General features: G+C 42.7%; 1 protein-coding gene across 1 annotated transcript in view; it reads left to right on the top strand.

The window, feature by feature from the left end:
- The window catches only part of LOC126262205 (N-terminal Xaa-Pro-Lys N-methyltransferase 1), an 84,219-nt gene that overhangs the window by 56,078 nt on the left and 9,988 nt on the right, over positions 1–18,153 (top strand). Inside the window, exon 4 of the mRNA XM_049958625.1 lies at positions 10,557–10,665. Coding sequence (XP_049814582.1) covers positions 10,557–10,665 — 109 coding nt within the window. The remainder of the gene's footprint in view (positions 1–10,556; positions 10,666–18,153) is intronic.

The raw sequence follows: 18,153 nt of genomic DNA, 5'->3' as shown, positions 1-18,153 counted from the left end.
CATAAACTGGCGTAATATGCACTACTGATTAATGGAAAATCCACGTTGGCTGCGACAAGTGGAACATCAGCGACCTTGGCAGGTTAATGTATGGTGCGGCATTATGGGAAGAAGGATAATTGGCCCCCATTTTATCTATGGCAATCTAAATGGTGCAATGTGTGCTGATTTCCTACGTAATATTCTACCGATGTTACTACAAGATGTTTCACTGCATGACAGCCCGCATCTCGTGGTCGTGCGGTAGCGTTCTTGCTACCCCCGCCCGGGTTCCTGGGTTCGATTCCCGGCGGGGTCAGGGATTTTCTCTGCCTCATGATGGCTGGGTGTTGTGTGCTGTCCTTAGGTTAGTTAGGTTTAATTAGTTCTAAGTTCTAGGGGACTGATGACCATAGATGTTAAGTCCCATAGTGCTCAGAACCATTTTCACTGCATGACAGAGTGGCGATGTACTTCCAACATGATGGATGTCCGGCGCATAGCTCACATGCGGTTGAAGCGGTATTGGATAGCATATTTCATGACAGGTGGATTGGTCGTCGAAGCACCATACCATGGCCCGCATGTTCACCGGATCTGACATCCCCAAATTTCTTTCTGTGGGGAAAGTTGAATGATATTTTCTATCGTGATCCGCCGACAACGCCTGACAACATGCGTCAGCGCATTGTCATTGCATATGCGAACATTACGGAAGGCGAACTCCTCACTGTTGAGAGGAATGTCGTTACACATATTGCCAAATGCATTGAGGGCGACGGACATCATTTTGAGCATTTATTGCATTAATGTGGTATTTACAGGTAAACATGCTGTAACAGCATGCATTCTCAGAAAACATAAGTTCACAAAGTTACATGTATCACATTGGAATAACCGAAATAAAATTTTCAAACATACCTACGTTCTGTATTTTAATTTAAAAAACCCTCCTGTTACGAACTGTTCATCTAAAATTGTGAGCCATATGTTTGTGACTATTACAGCGCCATCTATCACAAAGCGAAAAAAGTGGTCCAAGTAAAAAATTCATATTTCTTTACGTACTACACGAATATGTAATAAAAATGGGGCTTCCTATTTAAAAAAACGCAGTTGATATCCGTTTGACCTATGGCAGCGCCAACTAGCGGGCTAAACATAGTGCCATCTGGTTTCCCCGTTCAAGTTAGACAAGTTTTGTTCTTTGTAGTTTTTTTGTTTGCTGCTTATTTCGTGAGATATTTGGTCTGGTCAGGATCAGTGGACCAACCTGTATAGAGGGTCTATACAAGGGTGATGTACTTGAGGGCGATATTATGGAATTGGAAGAGAACGTGAATGAAGATGAAGTGGGAGATATGATAATGTGTGAAGAATTTGACAGAGCCCTGAAACACCTCAAGACCTCAGGAGTAGACAACATTCCATTAGAACTACTGATAGCTTTGGGAGATCCAGCCATCACAAAACTCTTCCATCTGGTGAGCAAGATGTATGAGACATGATTAAAGAAGAATATAATAATTCCAGTCCCAAAGAAAGCAGGTGTTGACAGGTGTGAAAATTACCGAACTAACAGTTTAATAAGTCACGGCTGCAAAATACTAACATGAATCCTTTACAGACGAATGGAAAAACTTGTAGAAGCGAACCTCAGGGAGGATCAGTTAGGATTCTGTAGAAATGTTGGAACATGTGAGGCTATACTGATCCTACGACTTATCTTAGAAGTTAGATTAAGGAAAGGCAAGTCTATGCTTCTAGCATTTGTAGACTTAGGGAAAGGTTTTGACAATGTTACCTGGAATACTATCTTTATAATTCTGAATGTGGCAGGGGTAAAATGGAGGTAGCAAAAGGCTATTTACAATTTGTACAGAAACCAGGCAGCAGTTACAAGAGTCAAGGGTCACGAAAGAGAAGCAGTGGTTGAGAAGTGAGTAAGACAGGATTGTAGCCTATCGCCAGTGTTGTTCAATCTGTATATTGTACAAGCAGTAAAGGAAACAAAAGAAAAATTTGGAGTAGGAATTAAAATCCATGGAGAAGAAATAAAAACTGTGAGGCTTGCAAATGACATTGTAATTCCGTCAGAGACAGCAAAGAACCTGGAAGAGCAGCTTAATGGAATGGACAGTGTATTGAAAGGAGGATATAAGATGAACATCAACAAAAGCAAAACGAGGATAATGAAATGTAGTCGAATTAAATCAGGTAATGCTGAGGGAATTAGATTAGGAAATGAGACACTTAAAGTAGTAGAAGCAAAATAACATGTAGCCTAGCTGTGGCAAGGAATGTGTTCTTGAATAAGAGAAATTTGTTAACAATGAGTATAGATTTAAGAGTCAGGAAGTCTTTTCTGAAAATATTTGTATGGAGTGTCGCCATGTACGGAAGTGAAACAGGGACGATAACTAGTTTAGACAAGAAGAGAATAGAAGCTTTCAAAATGTGGTGCTACAGAAGAATGCTGAAGATTAGATTGGAAGATCAAGTAACTAATGAGGAGGTACTGAATAGAATTGGGGAGAAGAGGAATTTGTGGCACAACCTGACTAAAAGAAGGGATCGATTGGTAGGACACATTTTGTGGTATCAAGGGATCACCAGTACTGGAGGGAAGTGTGTGGGGTAAAAATCGTAGAGGGAGACCAAGAGATGAATACACTAAGCACATTCAGAAGGACGTAGGTTGCAGTAGTTACTTGGAGATGATGAAGCTTGCACAGAATAGAGTAGCATGGAGAGCTGCATTAAACCAGTTTCTGGACTGAAGACTGCAACAACAACAAGTTGCATTCCAATCCAGAGCGATACGGTGTGCATTTTGTCTGTTGTGTTCAGCGAGGACCAAAAGACAACAGGATGGATACTGAAGCTTTTATATTGGCCTTTGAAGACGACCCATTGCCTGAGAAGGTCAAGATCGTAGTGTACTGCTGTGATGCCAAAGCTGTACATTCCTTCTCCCATGCAGTGCTATAGATTGATATAATTTGGTCACATGCCTTTGTGTTGTTACACAAGCTCCATTTGTGGGGATTGTGGACATCATTTTCACACGAGCACTCCTTGTGCCCCTTTCCCTGTCTTTGTCGACTGTGGGAAAGGCCATATCCCCTGTCCACAGTTTTCCAGTGGGAAAAGAAAATCTAAGAATACAAGACCCTTGATCGACTCACCTCTCAGGGGGCCTAGAAGGAAAGCAATTTTCAACATCCTACACATAAGACGATGATGTATGTTACGGGTAAGGCTTTGTCTTCCTCTCTGGTGGCAGTATCATTACGATTCCTTGAGGCCACTAAACTACACCTGCTTCCCTGGTGGTTGGAGGCCCTCCTCCTACTGTTTCCCCCACACCTCTTTTGGGATAACTTCCAGTGGTGTCAGTCCCCAATGTTTAACTGGAAAAGCCTCTGCCCTCTCTGGCATCCCTTACCATGGAGGGGTCCTTCAGGACTGTACCTTCCCAGTACTGTGCTGACCTGCAACCAGATGCCAGCCTGTGTCTGAAGAAGCCACAGGTTGCAGGTCACAGGACTTCATGTTTCTCCTCTATCCCAGACAAGCTCTTACAGAAGTTGAAATCATTTAAAGAGAAGGAGGACAAGAAGAAGTCCTCCAAAAAGAAGACCCCACATGTTGTACGTTTGTACATGAGACACCATTCCTGGTGGACCCTGTGGTCCTGGACCCAACAACCCACACACACTGATTGAGAACAAATGTATATTGATGCCATATCCTCACAACCATTGGCAGCAAGTGGCCCTGGCCCTGAGGGAAGATCTGCCACCTTGGTCCCTTCATACTCCCACAGGATACTGATAGCATGATCCTCCAGCGGAACTGTAGCTATTTTTTCCTCCACCTAGCTGAGTTATGATGTTTCTTGTTCATTTCTCCTAATTCTTGCATCGCTCTCTAGGAGAGTTGTTTCCCAGCAATGCAGACGTCCACTGTCTACAGCTGTTGGGGCTATTTTAAGAACTGTACTGACTCTGGGGATAGTTTGTATGTGCATTCTGGACTCCCCTGCAAACACATGCAGCTCAATACAACTATGGAGGCTGTGGCTGTTCATGGGAAGATGTCTCTGGAGTTTACCATCCATAATGATGAGTATCTCCCTCCTGACTCTGAAGTGCCCCAGAACACATTGTCTGCACTATTCTCTCAGCTCTCCCCACCCTTCCTAATATTGGATGACATCAGTACCCACAACTCTTTGCAGAGTGCAATTGCAGCCACTGGTCATGGTGAAGCTGTTGAAAACTTACTCGCAGAGCTCAGTCTTTGTCCTTTGAATCCTGGTGTTCCCATGTACTTCAGTGTGGGCATGCGGATCTTATTCAGCCATTGATATTTCCATTTGCAGCCCATTTCTTCTCCCACCCAATCATCAAAGAATCCATGATGACCTATGTGCCAGCGATAATTTTTCAATCATCTTGCCCCTCTGTTAGTGGCACCCGCTTGGGCGTCCACCCAGATGGGCTCTCTCCAAAGCTAACTGGAATCCTCTCACCAATGCCATCGCCCTTCTAATCCTGTCACATGGAGGTATCGATGCAGTTGTCCAGAACACAACTGCAGCCATTCTCTCAGCAGCTGACTTAGCAATCCCCTCTTCCTTGTGATGCCCCCACCAGAAGACAGTACCTTGATGGACTCCTGAAGTCACCATAGCCATTGGAGGTCATTTATGGACTCTCCAATGCCACAAGCAACATCTGTTGATAGAGTGTCCCATTGCCTTTAAACAGCCCCATGCTTGGTTCCACCACTGTATAAAACAACAGAAACGAGAATGCTGGAAGTGGTACATTGCTACCATTGGACTGTGTGCTCCTCGTCTGCAGGTTTGGGCAAATATTTGATGCCTCCACGTACATCAGTCACATACAGTTATACCTAGTATCTCTGAGTGGTGGTGTCTGTACTGACTCAGATGCTGTTGCTGAACATTTTGCTTTGCATTATGCTTGGGTCTGTGCATCTGAGAATTATCATCCTTCTTTTCATGTCCTCAAACAGCAGGTAGAATGACTTCATCTATCATTTACTACACATCACCTGGAACCATATAATGCTTATCTGTGGGTTGCTAATGTCACATATTTTTTCTAGTGGCTATGAATGCTGTAGCTGCAGCTGTGGGATCTACAGTGTCACCCTCCCTGTATGCTGATGACTTCTGCATCTAGTATTGATCATCACCTGTGGATGTTTCTGAATGCCCCTTGCAGGGTGCCATACGAAAGATGCAGACTTGGGCTCTCGCCCATGGCTTCTGGTTTTGCGCCATCAATACATATGTCATGCACTTCTGTTGCTGTCACACTGTCGATCCCTAACCAATACCCCCACCTTGATGACCAATTGTGCAATGTGGTGGAGTCTTGTCCCTTTTTGGGACTGTTCTTCAATGACCGGTTGACGTGGCTTCCTCATCTTCGCCAGTTTAAGCAACCATGCTGACCACACTGTAATACTTTTCGCTGTCACAATAACACCAGCGGGTGTGCAGACTGCTCTACATTCTTGCAGCTCTACAAAGCCCTTATCCTGTCCTGTCTTAATTATGGGAGCCAAGCATATGGCTTGGCATTGCCTTCAGAGCTGTGGCTGCTGGACCTGATACACAGTTGTGGGGTCTGACTTGCAGTCGGTGCCTTTCAGACCAGCCCTGTGAAGAGCCTGCTCTTGGAGGCTGGGGTCCCTCCTGTACATATCAGGTGCCAACAACTGCTGCTCAACCATGCAATACGCATTCTTTATTCCCTTGAGCATCTGAACTACTACATCCTTTTTCCAGGAAGGAAGATCTACCTCTCACAACAGAGGCAGTTCAAATTCATTCTCTGCTCTGAAGTTCAACTCCACCCCCCCCCCCCCCCCTCCCCCACTCCCCTGTCCCTTTCACCTCTTGCCAGGGAGAAATTGCATGCACCCTCATGGTGTGTACCCTGTCCTCAGATCTGCCTCAGTCTTATCATTTGGACTGAAAGGATGTATAGACTCATGGCTTTTTGCTCCCCATTCTTGGGTGTCCTAGATGCATTCCGGGCTCAGAAGTGGTATACAATGATGGCTCTATGGTTGACGGGCAAACTAGTTTTGCCTGCACATATCCAGGGGCATGAAAGGGAAGCAGTGGTTGGGAAGGGAGTAAGACAGGGTTGTAGCCTCTCCCCATTGTTATTCAATCTGTATATTGAGCAAGCAGTAAAGGAATCAAAAGAAAAATTCGGAGTAGGTATTAAAATTCATGGAGAATAAATAAAAACTTTGAGGTTCGCCGATGACATTGTAATTCTGTCAGAGACAGCAAAGGACTTGGAAGAGCAGTTGAATGGAATGGACAGTGTCTTGAAAGGAGGATATAAGATGAACATCAACAAAAGCAAAACAAGGATAATGGAATGTAGTCTAATTAAGTCGGGTGATGCTGAGGGAATTAGATTAGGAAATGAGACACTTAAAGTAGTAAAGGAGTTTTGCTATTTGGGGAGCAAAATAACTGATGATGGTCGAAGTAGAGAGGATATAAAATGTAGACTGGCAATGGCAAGGAAAGCGTTTCTGAAGAAGAGAAATTTGTTAACATCGAGTATAGATTTAAGTGTCAGGAAGTCGTTTCTGAAAGTATTTGTATGGAGTGTAGCCATGTATGGAAGTGAAACATGGACGATAAATAGTTTGGACAAGAAGAGAATAGAAGCTTTCGAAATGTGGTGCTACAGAAGAATGCTGAAGATTAGATGGGTAGATCACATAACTAATGAGGAAGTATTGAATAGGATTGGGGAGAAGAGAAGTTTGTGGCACAACTTGACCAGAAGAAGGGATCGGTTGGTAGGACATGTTCTGAGGCATCAAGGGATCACCAATTTAGTATTGGAGGGCAGCGTGGAGGGTAAAAATCGTAGAGGGGGACCAAGAGATGAATACACTAAGCAGATTCAGAAGGATGTAGGTTGCAGTAGGTTCTGGGAGATGAAAAAGCTTGCACAGTATAGAGTAGCATGGAGAGCTGCATCAAACCAGTCTCAGGACTGAAGACCACAACAACAACAACATCCAGGATGCAGTGAATTACACTCCCTGCTGAATGGATGCAGTGCATTCACCACGGAATTGGTGGTCATTGCTCAAATCCTCAGCCACCCTTGTTCTTGCACTTGCAGGACATTCTTAATAGGCAGTGACTCCCTAAGCAGTTTACAGGCTATCAACCAGTGCTACCCTGTCATCCATTGGTTGTGACTATCTAGGATCTCCTTTATGACCTTCACCAAACTGGGTAATGTGATCTTTGTATATACACATGGTCATATTGGGATCCCATGGAACGTACATGTTGACTGATTGGCCAAGTTGGCTACAAGGTCACCCACTTTGGAGATGGTGATACTGGAACTGCACCATGGTGGACTCTGCGCCACAATTGTTGGAGCCTTGGAATACAGGTTGGTGTTGGAGCCTTGGAATACAGGTTGGTATACTCTGGTGTCTCCAAATAAACTGCACACCATAAAGGAGACTGCAACCATGTGGCAGTCTTCCCTTCATGCGTCTCACAGGGAAGTTGCTGTTCTCTGTCCGCTGTGCATTGGCCACACTTGACTGATCCATGACCATATTCTCTGACATGATGATTCACCCCACTGTCGGTGTGATATCTGTCTGACAGTGGCCCACATCCTACTGAAATGCCCTAATTTGGCCACCTTATGGTGAAATGTTGAATTTGCTGACATGCTACCTCTGGTGCTAGCAGACAATGCCATAGTGGCTGATCCGGGTTTTATGTTTTACCTATGAAAGTGTCTGTTACACTTCTTTGTGATGTGAGCACATTGCCTTGTTGGCTGCTTGAGGGATTGGAGGGGTATCCTGTCACCTGATCCAAACACAGGGGGCCCATGGGTGCCCTTGCTCAGTGGCCTAGTTTGTCTCCTGTCCTTTCCACCCTTTTAATTCTTCTTATTCTTTTCCATCTGTTGTTGGTTTACTGTCTCACTGTCATTGTTCTCTACGGAGAACAATGGATGCAGAAGGTGCCTCTCCTATTGCATAATGTGCCTGGGAGGCGTCCAGCTGCATTCTGGGAGAGGCGACTCTCCCACCATCACCCTTTTACACCTCTCTCCCTTCTGTCTCTTTGTTTTCTTGATTTACGGATACAGTCAGGTTCATTAGGATTTGTCTTTTGTGTTCTTCCTGTCTGGGAAGGATACACAAAGTATTGATGGACTGATGACCTCATAGTGTGGTCCCTTAATACCCTGAGCATCTACCCACCCACCTATTCGCACACCCAACCAACCACCCACTCACCCACCCACCCGTCCGTCCATCCGTCCGTCCGTCCGTCCATCCATTCATCTGTCTATATCCTCTTGCCTCCTCTCTCTGCCCATTTCATCCTCTATCCATCTCAACCTACTCCCAGCTATGCCCTTCCACACATGTAGTGTGTGTCAGTAAAGCAGGCTGATCGTTACTCCAACACAATGTGCCTCTTGTGCAGGGCAGCCTAGCGTCAGGGTTTTCTCACTCAGAACAAACTGTTGTTCATTGAACCAAATAGAAACTCTGTTCAAGTGATCCTGAATCCCCCTACAGTCACCCAGTGACTGTACTTCCCCATATACAACAGTGTCATCACCAAACAGCCTCAGATTGCTGTATACCATATCCAACATATCGTTTATGTACAGGGCTATTACAAATGATTGAAGCAATTTCATAAATTCACTGTAGCTCCATTCATTGACATATGGTCACGACACACTATAGATACGTAGAAAAACTCATAAAGTTTTGTTCGGCTGAAGCCGCACTTCAGGTTTCTGCCACCAGAGCGCTCGAGAGCGCAGTGAGACAAAATGGCGACAGGAGCCGAGAAAGCGTATGTCGTGCTTGAAATGCACTCATATCAGTCAGTCATAACAGTGCAACGACACTTCTGGATGAAGTTCAACAAAGATCCACCAACTGCTAACTCCATTCGGCGATGGTATGCGCAGTTTAAAGCTTCTGGATGCCTCTGTAAGGGGAAATCAACGGGTCGGCCTGCAGTGAGCGAAGAAACGGTTGAACGCGTGCGGGCAAGTTTCACGCATAGCCTGCGGAAGTCGACGAATAAAGCAAGCAGGGAGCTAAATGTACCACAACCGACGGTTTGGAAAATCTTACGGAAAAGGCTAAAGCAGAAGCCTTACCGTTTACAATTGCTACAAGCCCTGACACCCGATGACAAAGTGAAACGCTTTGAATTTTCGGCGCGGTTGCAACAGCTCATGGAAGAGGATGCGTTCAGTGCGAAACTTGTTTTCAGTGATGAAGCAACATTTTTTCTTAATGGTGAAGTGAACAGACACAATGTGCGAATCTGGGCAGTAGAGAATCCTCACGCATTCGTACAGCAAATTCGCAATTCACCAAAAGTTAACGTGTTTTGTCCAATCTCACGGTTTAAAGTTTACGGCCCCTTTTTCTTCTGTGAAAAAAACGTTACAGGACACGTGTATCTGGACATGCTGGAAAATTGGCTCATGCCACATCTGGAGACCGACAGCGCCGACTTCATCTTTCAACAGGATGGTGCTCCACCGCACTTCCATCATGATGTTCGGCATTTCTTAAACAGGAGATTGGAAAATGGATGGATCGGTTGTGGTGGAGATCATGATCAGCAATTCATGTCATGGCCTCCACGCTCTCCCGACTTAACGCCATACGATTTCTTTCTGTGAGGTTATGTGAAAGATTCAGTGTTTAAACCTCCTCTACCAAGAAACGTGCCAGAATTGCGAGCTCGCATCAACGATGCTTTCGAACTCATTGATGGGGACATGCTGCGCCGAGTGTGGGAGGAACTTGATTATCAGCTTGATGTTTGCCGAATCACTAAAGGGGCACATACCGAACATTTGTGAATGCCTAAAAAAACTTTTTGAGTTTTTGTATGTGTGTGCAAAGCATTGTGAAAATATCTCAAATAATAAAGTTATCGTAGAGCTGTGAAATCGCTTCAATCATTTGTAATAACCCTGTACATGAAGAACAGATATGGCACTATCTCCCAACTTCAGAGTACTCTTGACGTTACCCATACAACGTGTCATATCTACCAATGAATATTCGAGTGACGAATGTCCTTTTTGTTTATAAAGACTATGTGAAATAGTTAGTTTCACTGAACAGAAGTTAAAGAGCCAATTTAAAAAAAATCTTTATTTATGTGGCTACATGCTGACTGTTCACAAGTTTGTAATTGACTATTTATTTATATTCAGTATATGTTAAATTGAAGTAAAGGGAAATTAAAAACAAGATGCTTGCAAAATAGCTGTAAGTGACTGTAGACCAGAAAGACTATATGTATGAGACGAACAGATTTATTATGCCCATGTGAGGTGGAGACAGATAGATGGGAATAGAAATTAGCAACAAGTTTCCTAAGAATTTTAAAATATATTAGGTATATTATTTTTAGTATTGCTGGATAATGTACAAGCATTTACTGAAAAGTTAGAAAATTTTCTCTTATGTCACAGGTCTTCAAAATTTCACACCAGAACCCCAAAAATATGATGTCATTTGGTGTCAGTGGGTTCTTGGCCACCTAACAGATGAGGATTTTATTCAGTTCTTCAAACGTTGCATGTAAGTTTTCTTCACTGTTTACTATATATTGAAAGGTTCATTTTTAAGAGGTAAGGAGGCAGTGATGACATTTCTTTGATGTTTGTTGATAAAGACAATAAAATTTCCTAATACACACTTTGACAAATTATGTTATGCTTAGTTGTACCAGACTGGAATATCATTGAAAATGTATGAAAATTTTTAATATTTTTATGACCATTCTCTCCTTATAATAAGAGTGGCTTCTTCCATAAAATTAATCTTTTATGACGGTTTGCTGAAAAGTAATGCCTCTGAATTTTTTATTTTGTTCTAAATATTGGTTGAGGTATTACATGCCATACATATTACTTGGTCTACTTTCACACTATGCTGATGCAAGTTGCAACCCTCTGCCGCTAGAGAGCTCTGAATTATAGCATGTAATGTGTCGGAGTGCAACGTAACTACATCAGTGCATGAGACAGAAAACTGAAAGCAAGAATTCGAAGAGTTCATTCACACATGAAGTATCCTCTCCTTCAGCATGACGTCACTGCACTCAAATGCTGTGACTTCTGCAAAAATCCGATGTCTTGGGTTTACTGTCATCAAGCGTACTCCATATAGTCGCGACTTGGCGCCATTAGATTTTCATCTGTTTCCAAAACTTAAAGAACGCCTTCGAAAACTTTACTTTGAATGTAATGAAATGGTGCAAGAAAAAGTGAGGTTGTGGCTCTGTCAACAAATTCGGACATTCTACTGTGTCAGTATCAACAAACTGGTCTCTCTTTGGGACAGACATGTTCGTTGGCAGTGTGGGCATGTTGAGAAACAAATATATAGACATGAAGAGCAAAGACGTAGAATGTTAATAAGTTTTAATCCATTTAAAAAGCTTTATAAGGTTTCAGATTAAAAAAATTGGAGGCATTACTTTTCAGCACACTATCATAAATATTTTATAACAGCAACAGTAATAAATTTTTTGATAATATAACACAGTTAGATAGATTTTAAAAAATCTATGGACCAAGTGGTGGCATATATATATAAAAAAAAAAGTTTTGTGTGTGCAAGCATTCGGAGCCAGTGGCTCCTTCTTCTGGCAGAAGGGTTGAAGGGGAAAGAAGAGGGCTGAAGGAAAAGGACTGGAGAGGTTTCGGAAAAGGGGTAGAGTTTGAAAAAGCCACTCAGAACTATGGATGAGGGGAGACTTACCGGACGGGATGAGAAGGAGAGGCTTGTTGTTGGGGACTGCACTTGACGAGATTCGAAAACCTGAGAGCTTAAAGGTGGAAGACAAGGTAATATACAAGACAGAGATTACTTTTAAAATATCGTGCTTGAGTTATAAGAGTGAAAAGCTCAGTGATTGTGTGTAATGCAGGTGAGAGGGCGATGGTGAAAAATAGACAAGTCAGAAAATGAAAGAAGCAGAAAACTAAAACAGATTTAAGAAAGGAGTAGTTATTGTGAAGAAATGCTGAGACAGAAGAAACTGATGTAAATTAAGGCCAGGTCAGTAGTGAGAACTAAGGACATGTAGTACTAGTTCCCACCTGTGGAGTTCCGAAAAACTGGTGTCAGAGGGAAAACCCAGATGGCGCATGTGGTGAAACAGGCACTGAGATCACGACTGTTTCGTTGTGGAGCATGCTCTACAATAGGATACTGTGTGTTACCAGTATACACCCTCTGCCTATGCCCATCACCCTAACTGATAGCCTGGTGGTAGCCATGCCAATGTAAAGGGCCAAACAGTGTTTACATAACAGCTGGTACATGACGTGTTGTTTCACAGGTGACTCTCCCTTTTATAGTGTATGTTTTTCCAGTTACACGGCTGGTACAGGAGGCGGTAAGAGGGTGAACAGGCGAAGTCTTGCTGTGGGGAAGGTCACAGTGGTAGTAACAAGAGGGTAGAGAAATGGGTGCAGAAGGAGTTTAGGATCTGACAAGGATATTGCGATTGGGAGGGTGGCGAAAAGCTATTCTAGGTATGGTGGGAAAAATGTCAAACAGAATGGGCCTCATTTCAGGGCATGATTATAGGATGTCATGGCCTTGTGGAAGTAGCTGATTAATACATTCAAAACCAGGATAATACTGAGTGACAAGTGGTGTTCTCCAAAGTTGTTTTTTGGAGGGATCAGAAGTACCATGATTAGATGTGAGATCCCCAGAAATCTGCTTTTGAACTAGGCTGGTGAGTAATTACATCCAGTGAAGGCTGAGGTGAAGTGAGAATGGTGGTGTATTGCTGTAAAGAGTCTGAATCCAAACAAATACGTTTGATTCTCATGGAAATGACGGCAACTGTCAGAATGTAAGTACTGTTGTTAGTAGGTTTAATGTGGGCAGAAGTGTGTAGCTGGCCTTCGGTAAGGATGAGATCAACATCAAGGAAAGTGGCATGGGATTCGGAATATGACCATGTGAAATTTAATTGGGAATTCTGGGAATTTTAACAGGTCTGCCTCACTATGAGACCACATGTCATCAATGTATTTAAACCAAACAAACCAAACCAGGGGCTGAAGGCGTATGGACCCCAGGAAAGCCCCCTCCAAGGGACCCATGAAAAGCTTAGCATAGGAAGGAACCATCCTGGTTTTCATGGTCATATCCCTGAGCTGTTTGTATGTCTGCTCCTCAAAGGTGAAGTGGATGTTGGTAAGTATAAAGTTGATTAAGGCAAGCAGGAAGGATGTCTTAGGTTTGGAATCAAGTGCTTGCAAACTAGGGAAATGTTCATCAGCAACAGACAATGTGTGTGTGTGTTGTTGGTGTAGAGGGAGGCGGCATCAGTGGTGACAAGCAAGACAAGCAAGATGTGTGGTGGGAGTGGGACTGACACGGATTTCAATTGATCTAAGAAATGGCTTTAGTATACGAGAGAAGTCTTTGTACTATAGGTTGCAGGTATTGACCAGCTATGGCAGATATACACATAGGGTGGGTGCTTTGAAACCAGCAACCATAGGACAGCCAGGATAATTGGGTTTGTGGATCTTAGGAAGAAGGTAAAAGATGGGGGTGCATGGGATAAGAAGTTCTGTGGATTGAGATGTTAGCCCTCTTGAGGGGCCTGAGGTTTTCAGTAGGGACTGCAGGTTAGTTTGAATCACAGGGCTCGGGTCTTGATGGCAGATGCTGTATGTAGAGGTGTCAGACAGCTGGCGTAGACCTTCACTAACTTACTCCTGTTAGTCAAGTACCACTGTGGTAGATCCTTTGTCTGGAGGGAGGATAATGATGGAGTCATCAGCTTTTAGGGAATGCATATTCTGGAGAGGACAGGTTAGGGTAATGTTTTAGGGTACCTGGGAAGGGCTGTGAAGTAATGCGGGATGTGAGTAATTCTTGGAAAGCTTGTAAGGAGTGATTTTGAGGTAGTGGTGGTGGATCAAGTTGTGATCATGGTCAAACTGTTCAAGGCAGGGTTCAATGTCAGATTTGATGTTGGAAAGGTTTTTGGATTGGGTTGTAAAGTGATATTCCAAGTTGACATTACAAGGGAGGAAAGTAGGTTCTCTATCAAAGCAGCATGATTATATGCAGATTTAGAGTGGAAAGGATCTCTTGTATAATACAGATAATTCAGGAGGGGAGACTACTTTAGATGAGAGATTGAGAACACTGTAGTGTTGTAACTGGTTTGTGTGATTATGATTTTTAATTGGTCTGGGAGGCAGTGGTGAAGACTGGGAGATGTTAAGGAAGCTGGCCAAGCTCAGGTTGTAGGAGAGGAGTTGATGGTTTGGCTGTTAGGGATATGTAGAGGGACAGGAAGAGAAACACCACTGTTGAGGTAGCGTAAGAGAAGGTTGGGATATCTTTTAAAGGTGAAGTCTGGCATGTTGTAGTTGAAGTTGGCTTGGTGGATGATACCATCTGAGGAAATATGAGAGACATATAAGTGCAGCATTTTGTAGGAGGAGGGAAATCTGGTAGAGTGGAAATTGGCAGATGCGGCATATGGGTCACAGATTAGGCGAATAAGTGCAAGAGATTGCTGTATTTGAAACTGTAAAAGAGCCTTGTGTATAGTAGAATTACATCCAGAAACAGGAACTTTCAGTGTTAGGCCTTTGGAAGCAACTCCAAGGGACAAGCAGGTTTCAAGAAACAGAATGTGCGACCTTAGTTTTCATAGTTGATAGAGCAAAACCATGTTTTTGAAAAGAACAGATGTAATACGTGATGGGATTCATCGTTGCAAGAGAGTTTGCTTTGGAATATTAGAAATGATGGGAATGGCAGAAAAGAGAAACAGAGGATGGAAAACGATAGAAAAACGGAAGAATGGCAAGGAAAAAATCAGAAAGCATTGTAAAAACAGACAATGGTTAACCAGAGGTAACAAGTGGGTGAGAATTTCTTGCCAGAAAAGTGGCCAAAGTCATAGGAGAAAATGTTAGGAAAAGAAAAAAAATCAATAAGGGCCGTTGTGAAAAAGAGCCAACATTTTAAAAACTGGGCAAACAGAAAGGGAAAGTCATAGGAGAAAATGTAAACTATTTTCTTGGCAAATAAAGTGAAGTTGGAGATGGCAGTAAAAGTCAATCAGAGCAGTTTGGTGAAAAATATACACACAAAACCATGAAAGAATTGTATATAAATAAGGTAAGTGGAGAGTGGGAAAGAAAATAACTGCCAAATTTGCAAATAAATCAACAAAAGATGATCAGGAGAAGACCATGCAGTGTAGTGAAACGTAAACAAAATGTTATATGGAAATTCGTAAATAACAGTGGACCTCTACATGCACAAAAGCCAATACTAGAAAAGATATAAGAGCAATGTGTTGATTACTCTGGCTGGTACAGGTAAATAAACGAACGGACTAGCGAATAAGGTAGAAAAAAGATGACAGTTTGAATAAGGCAGACAACAACAAAGACTGACAGGAGGGTTACATAAGAAGGAATAGTGGCCATATGGGCTAATGCAACAATGAAAATGATTATTTTTCGACATTATAGTGTATTTCAACATTATAGTGTAACTGGAGGGATAAAAAAAATCTGCTCACCAAGCAGCAGCAGGAGAACACACATATTAAAAAGGGTTTTAAGTATGTAAGCTTTCAGAGCCAGTGGCTCCTTCTGGCAGAAGGTTTGAAGATGAAGGAAAAAGACTGGAGATGTTTGGAAAATGGGTAGAGTTTAGGAAAGTCACCCAGAACTCCGGGTCGGGGTAAATGTGGAAGACAGGGCAGTATCCAAGACAGAGAGTACTTCTAAAGCATTGTGTATGAGTTAATAAGAGTGAAAAACTGAGTGCGTAGTATGTAATAGAGGTGGGAGGCTGATGTCAAAAAATAGATAGGTCAGAAAATGAAAGATGTAGAAAACTAAAATCGAGTGTAGAAAAGAGTAGTTACTGCGAAGAAATGCTGTGACAGAAGAAATTTACAGTTTCAAATAAGCAGTCTCTTGCACTTACCCGGATAATCTGTGACCTATAAGCATCATCTGCCAACTTCCATTCTACCACACTTCTCTCCTCCTTCAAAATCCTGCAGTTATCTGCCTCTCATGCTTCCTTGGATGGTATCACCTGCCAAGCCAAATTCAAACTGCAACAATGTGCCAACCTTCACCTCAAAAATCTATCTCACCTCAAGAGTGGTGTTTCCCTTTCTGTCCCACTGCAGCTCCTTAAACAGCCACACCATCAACCACCACTCCTGTCCTACAAACCAAGTTTGGCCAGCCTCCATACATTCACCAGTCTTCACCACTGCCTCCCAGACCAAAATAACTCATAATCAGTCATAACACTGGTTTTCTCAACCTCTCGTGTAAAGCACTATCTCCTTCTCAATTATCTGTACTATCCAAGGGTCTCACTTTCAGCCCTAAACCTACTTCTAATCATGCCCCTTTGATAAATGTCCTACTTTCCTTCAGGTGTAATTTCAACTGGAAATATCACTTTGCAATGCAAACCAGAAACCTTTCCAACAGCAAACCTGACATTGAACCCTGACTTGAACAGTTCTGATCATGATCCCAACTTGATCCAACATCACAACATCAAAATCATGTCTTGCAAGCCTTCCAAGAATTCCTCACATCCAGTAATGCTTCACAACCCTTCTTCAGGTCCCTACAACATTACCCTAATCTGTCCTCTGCAGAAATCCAGGCTCTGCATTCCCTAAAAGCCAATGACTCCTTCATTATCCTCCCACCAGACAAAGGATCTACTATTGTGCTACTTGACCAACAGGAGTACGAGGTCTGTTCAAAAAATTCCGGAACTTAAGCCACAAAATTTTTCTTTGCTACCTTTTTCTTATTGATCATGGTCTCGTTTTAAATACTCTCCTCCACAATTGATATACCTCTTCCAACACTTCCAGAAGCAATGTTGGTACGCATCTTGCTTGATTACGTAAAATGCCATCTGTGAATTTTCTTTTATGTCGTTTAACATTGCGAAACTTCGTCGTTTCAATGGGGTTTTCAACTTTGGAAATTAAAAAAAAGTCCACAGGGGCCAGGTCTGGAGAGTATGGAGGATGAGGCATCATAGTCAATTCGTGTTTTGCACAGTAGTCTGGTCTTGACTCATGAGCTGTGGGACGAACTTGGCAGCAACATGATGTGTTCGAAAATGCTGTGTCAGGATTTCATGATATGATCCAATTGAAGTGGCACATTATTTTGCAATCTCTTGGACAGTCAGTCTTTGATTGGCATGCACAATTTCTTTGACCTATCGGACATGAGCATCGACGGTAGATGTCCAAAGGCGTCCTGAACAAGGGTCATCTTTAATTTCCATCTAGCCATTCTTAAATCATGAAAACCATTTGTAACACTGAGTATAGCTTAAGCACTCATCACCGTAGGCTTCCTGCATCATTTTGTGTGTCTCTGTAAGTATTTTCTTTAGTTTCACACAAAATTTAATGCAGAGTCTGCCATCTCAAAATTCACATACTGTGTGGCACAACATTGTACTCAATACACCACTGAACAATAACAGACATACAACAGTGAAACTTCCAGCAGTTACACGTTAAACATAGGTGTGACAAGGAAGCCAACCACATTTCACTCCAACATACCACTGGTGTGAAATTACGAATGTTCTGGAATTTTTTAAATGTACCTCATATGATAGACAAGGTCTATGCTAGCTGTCTGACATCTCTACATACAGCATCTACCATGACGTCCCATCCCTGTGATTCAAACTAACCTGCAGTCCCTCAAAACAGGCCCTCCACAAGGACTAACATCTGATCCACAGAACTTCTTACCCCACCCAAACCACGCACCCCCATCTTTTACCTTCTTCCTAAGATCCACAAACCCAGTCATCTTGGTCATCCTATAGTTGCTGGCTTCAAAGCACCCACCAAATGTATATCAGCACTAATTGATTAATCCATAATACAAAAACTTCACTCCTATATTATAGACACCAGTCATTTCTTAGATCTTCTGTAATCTATGTCCATTCCATTCCCACCACACACCTTGCTTGTCACCATTGATGCCAACA

This window comes from Schistocerca nitens, chromosome 6 (genome assembly GCF_023898315.1).
Source record: "Schistocerca nitens isolate TAMUIC-IGC-003100 chromosome 6, iqSchNite1.1, whole genome shotgun sequence".
Classification (NCBI taxonomy): Eukaryota; Metazoa; Arthropoda; class Insecta; order Orthoptera; family Acrididae; genus Schistocerca; species Schistocerca nitens.
The sequence above is the reverse complement of the archived record's forward strand: the minus strand, read 5'-3'. Positions and strand labels throughout refer to the sequence as shown.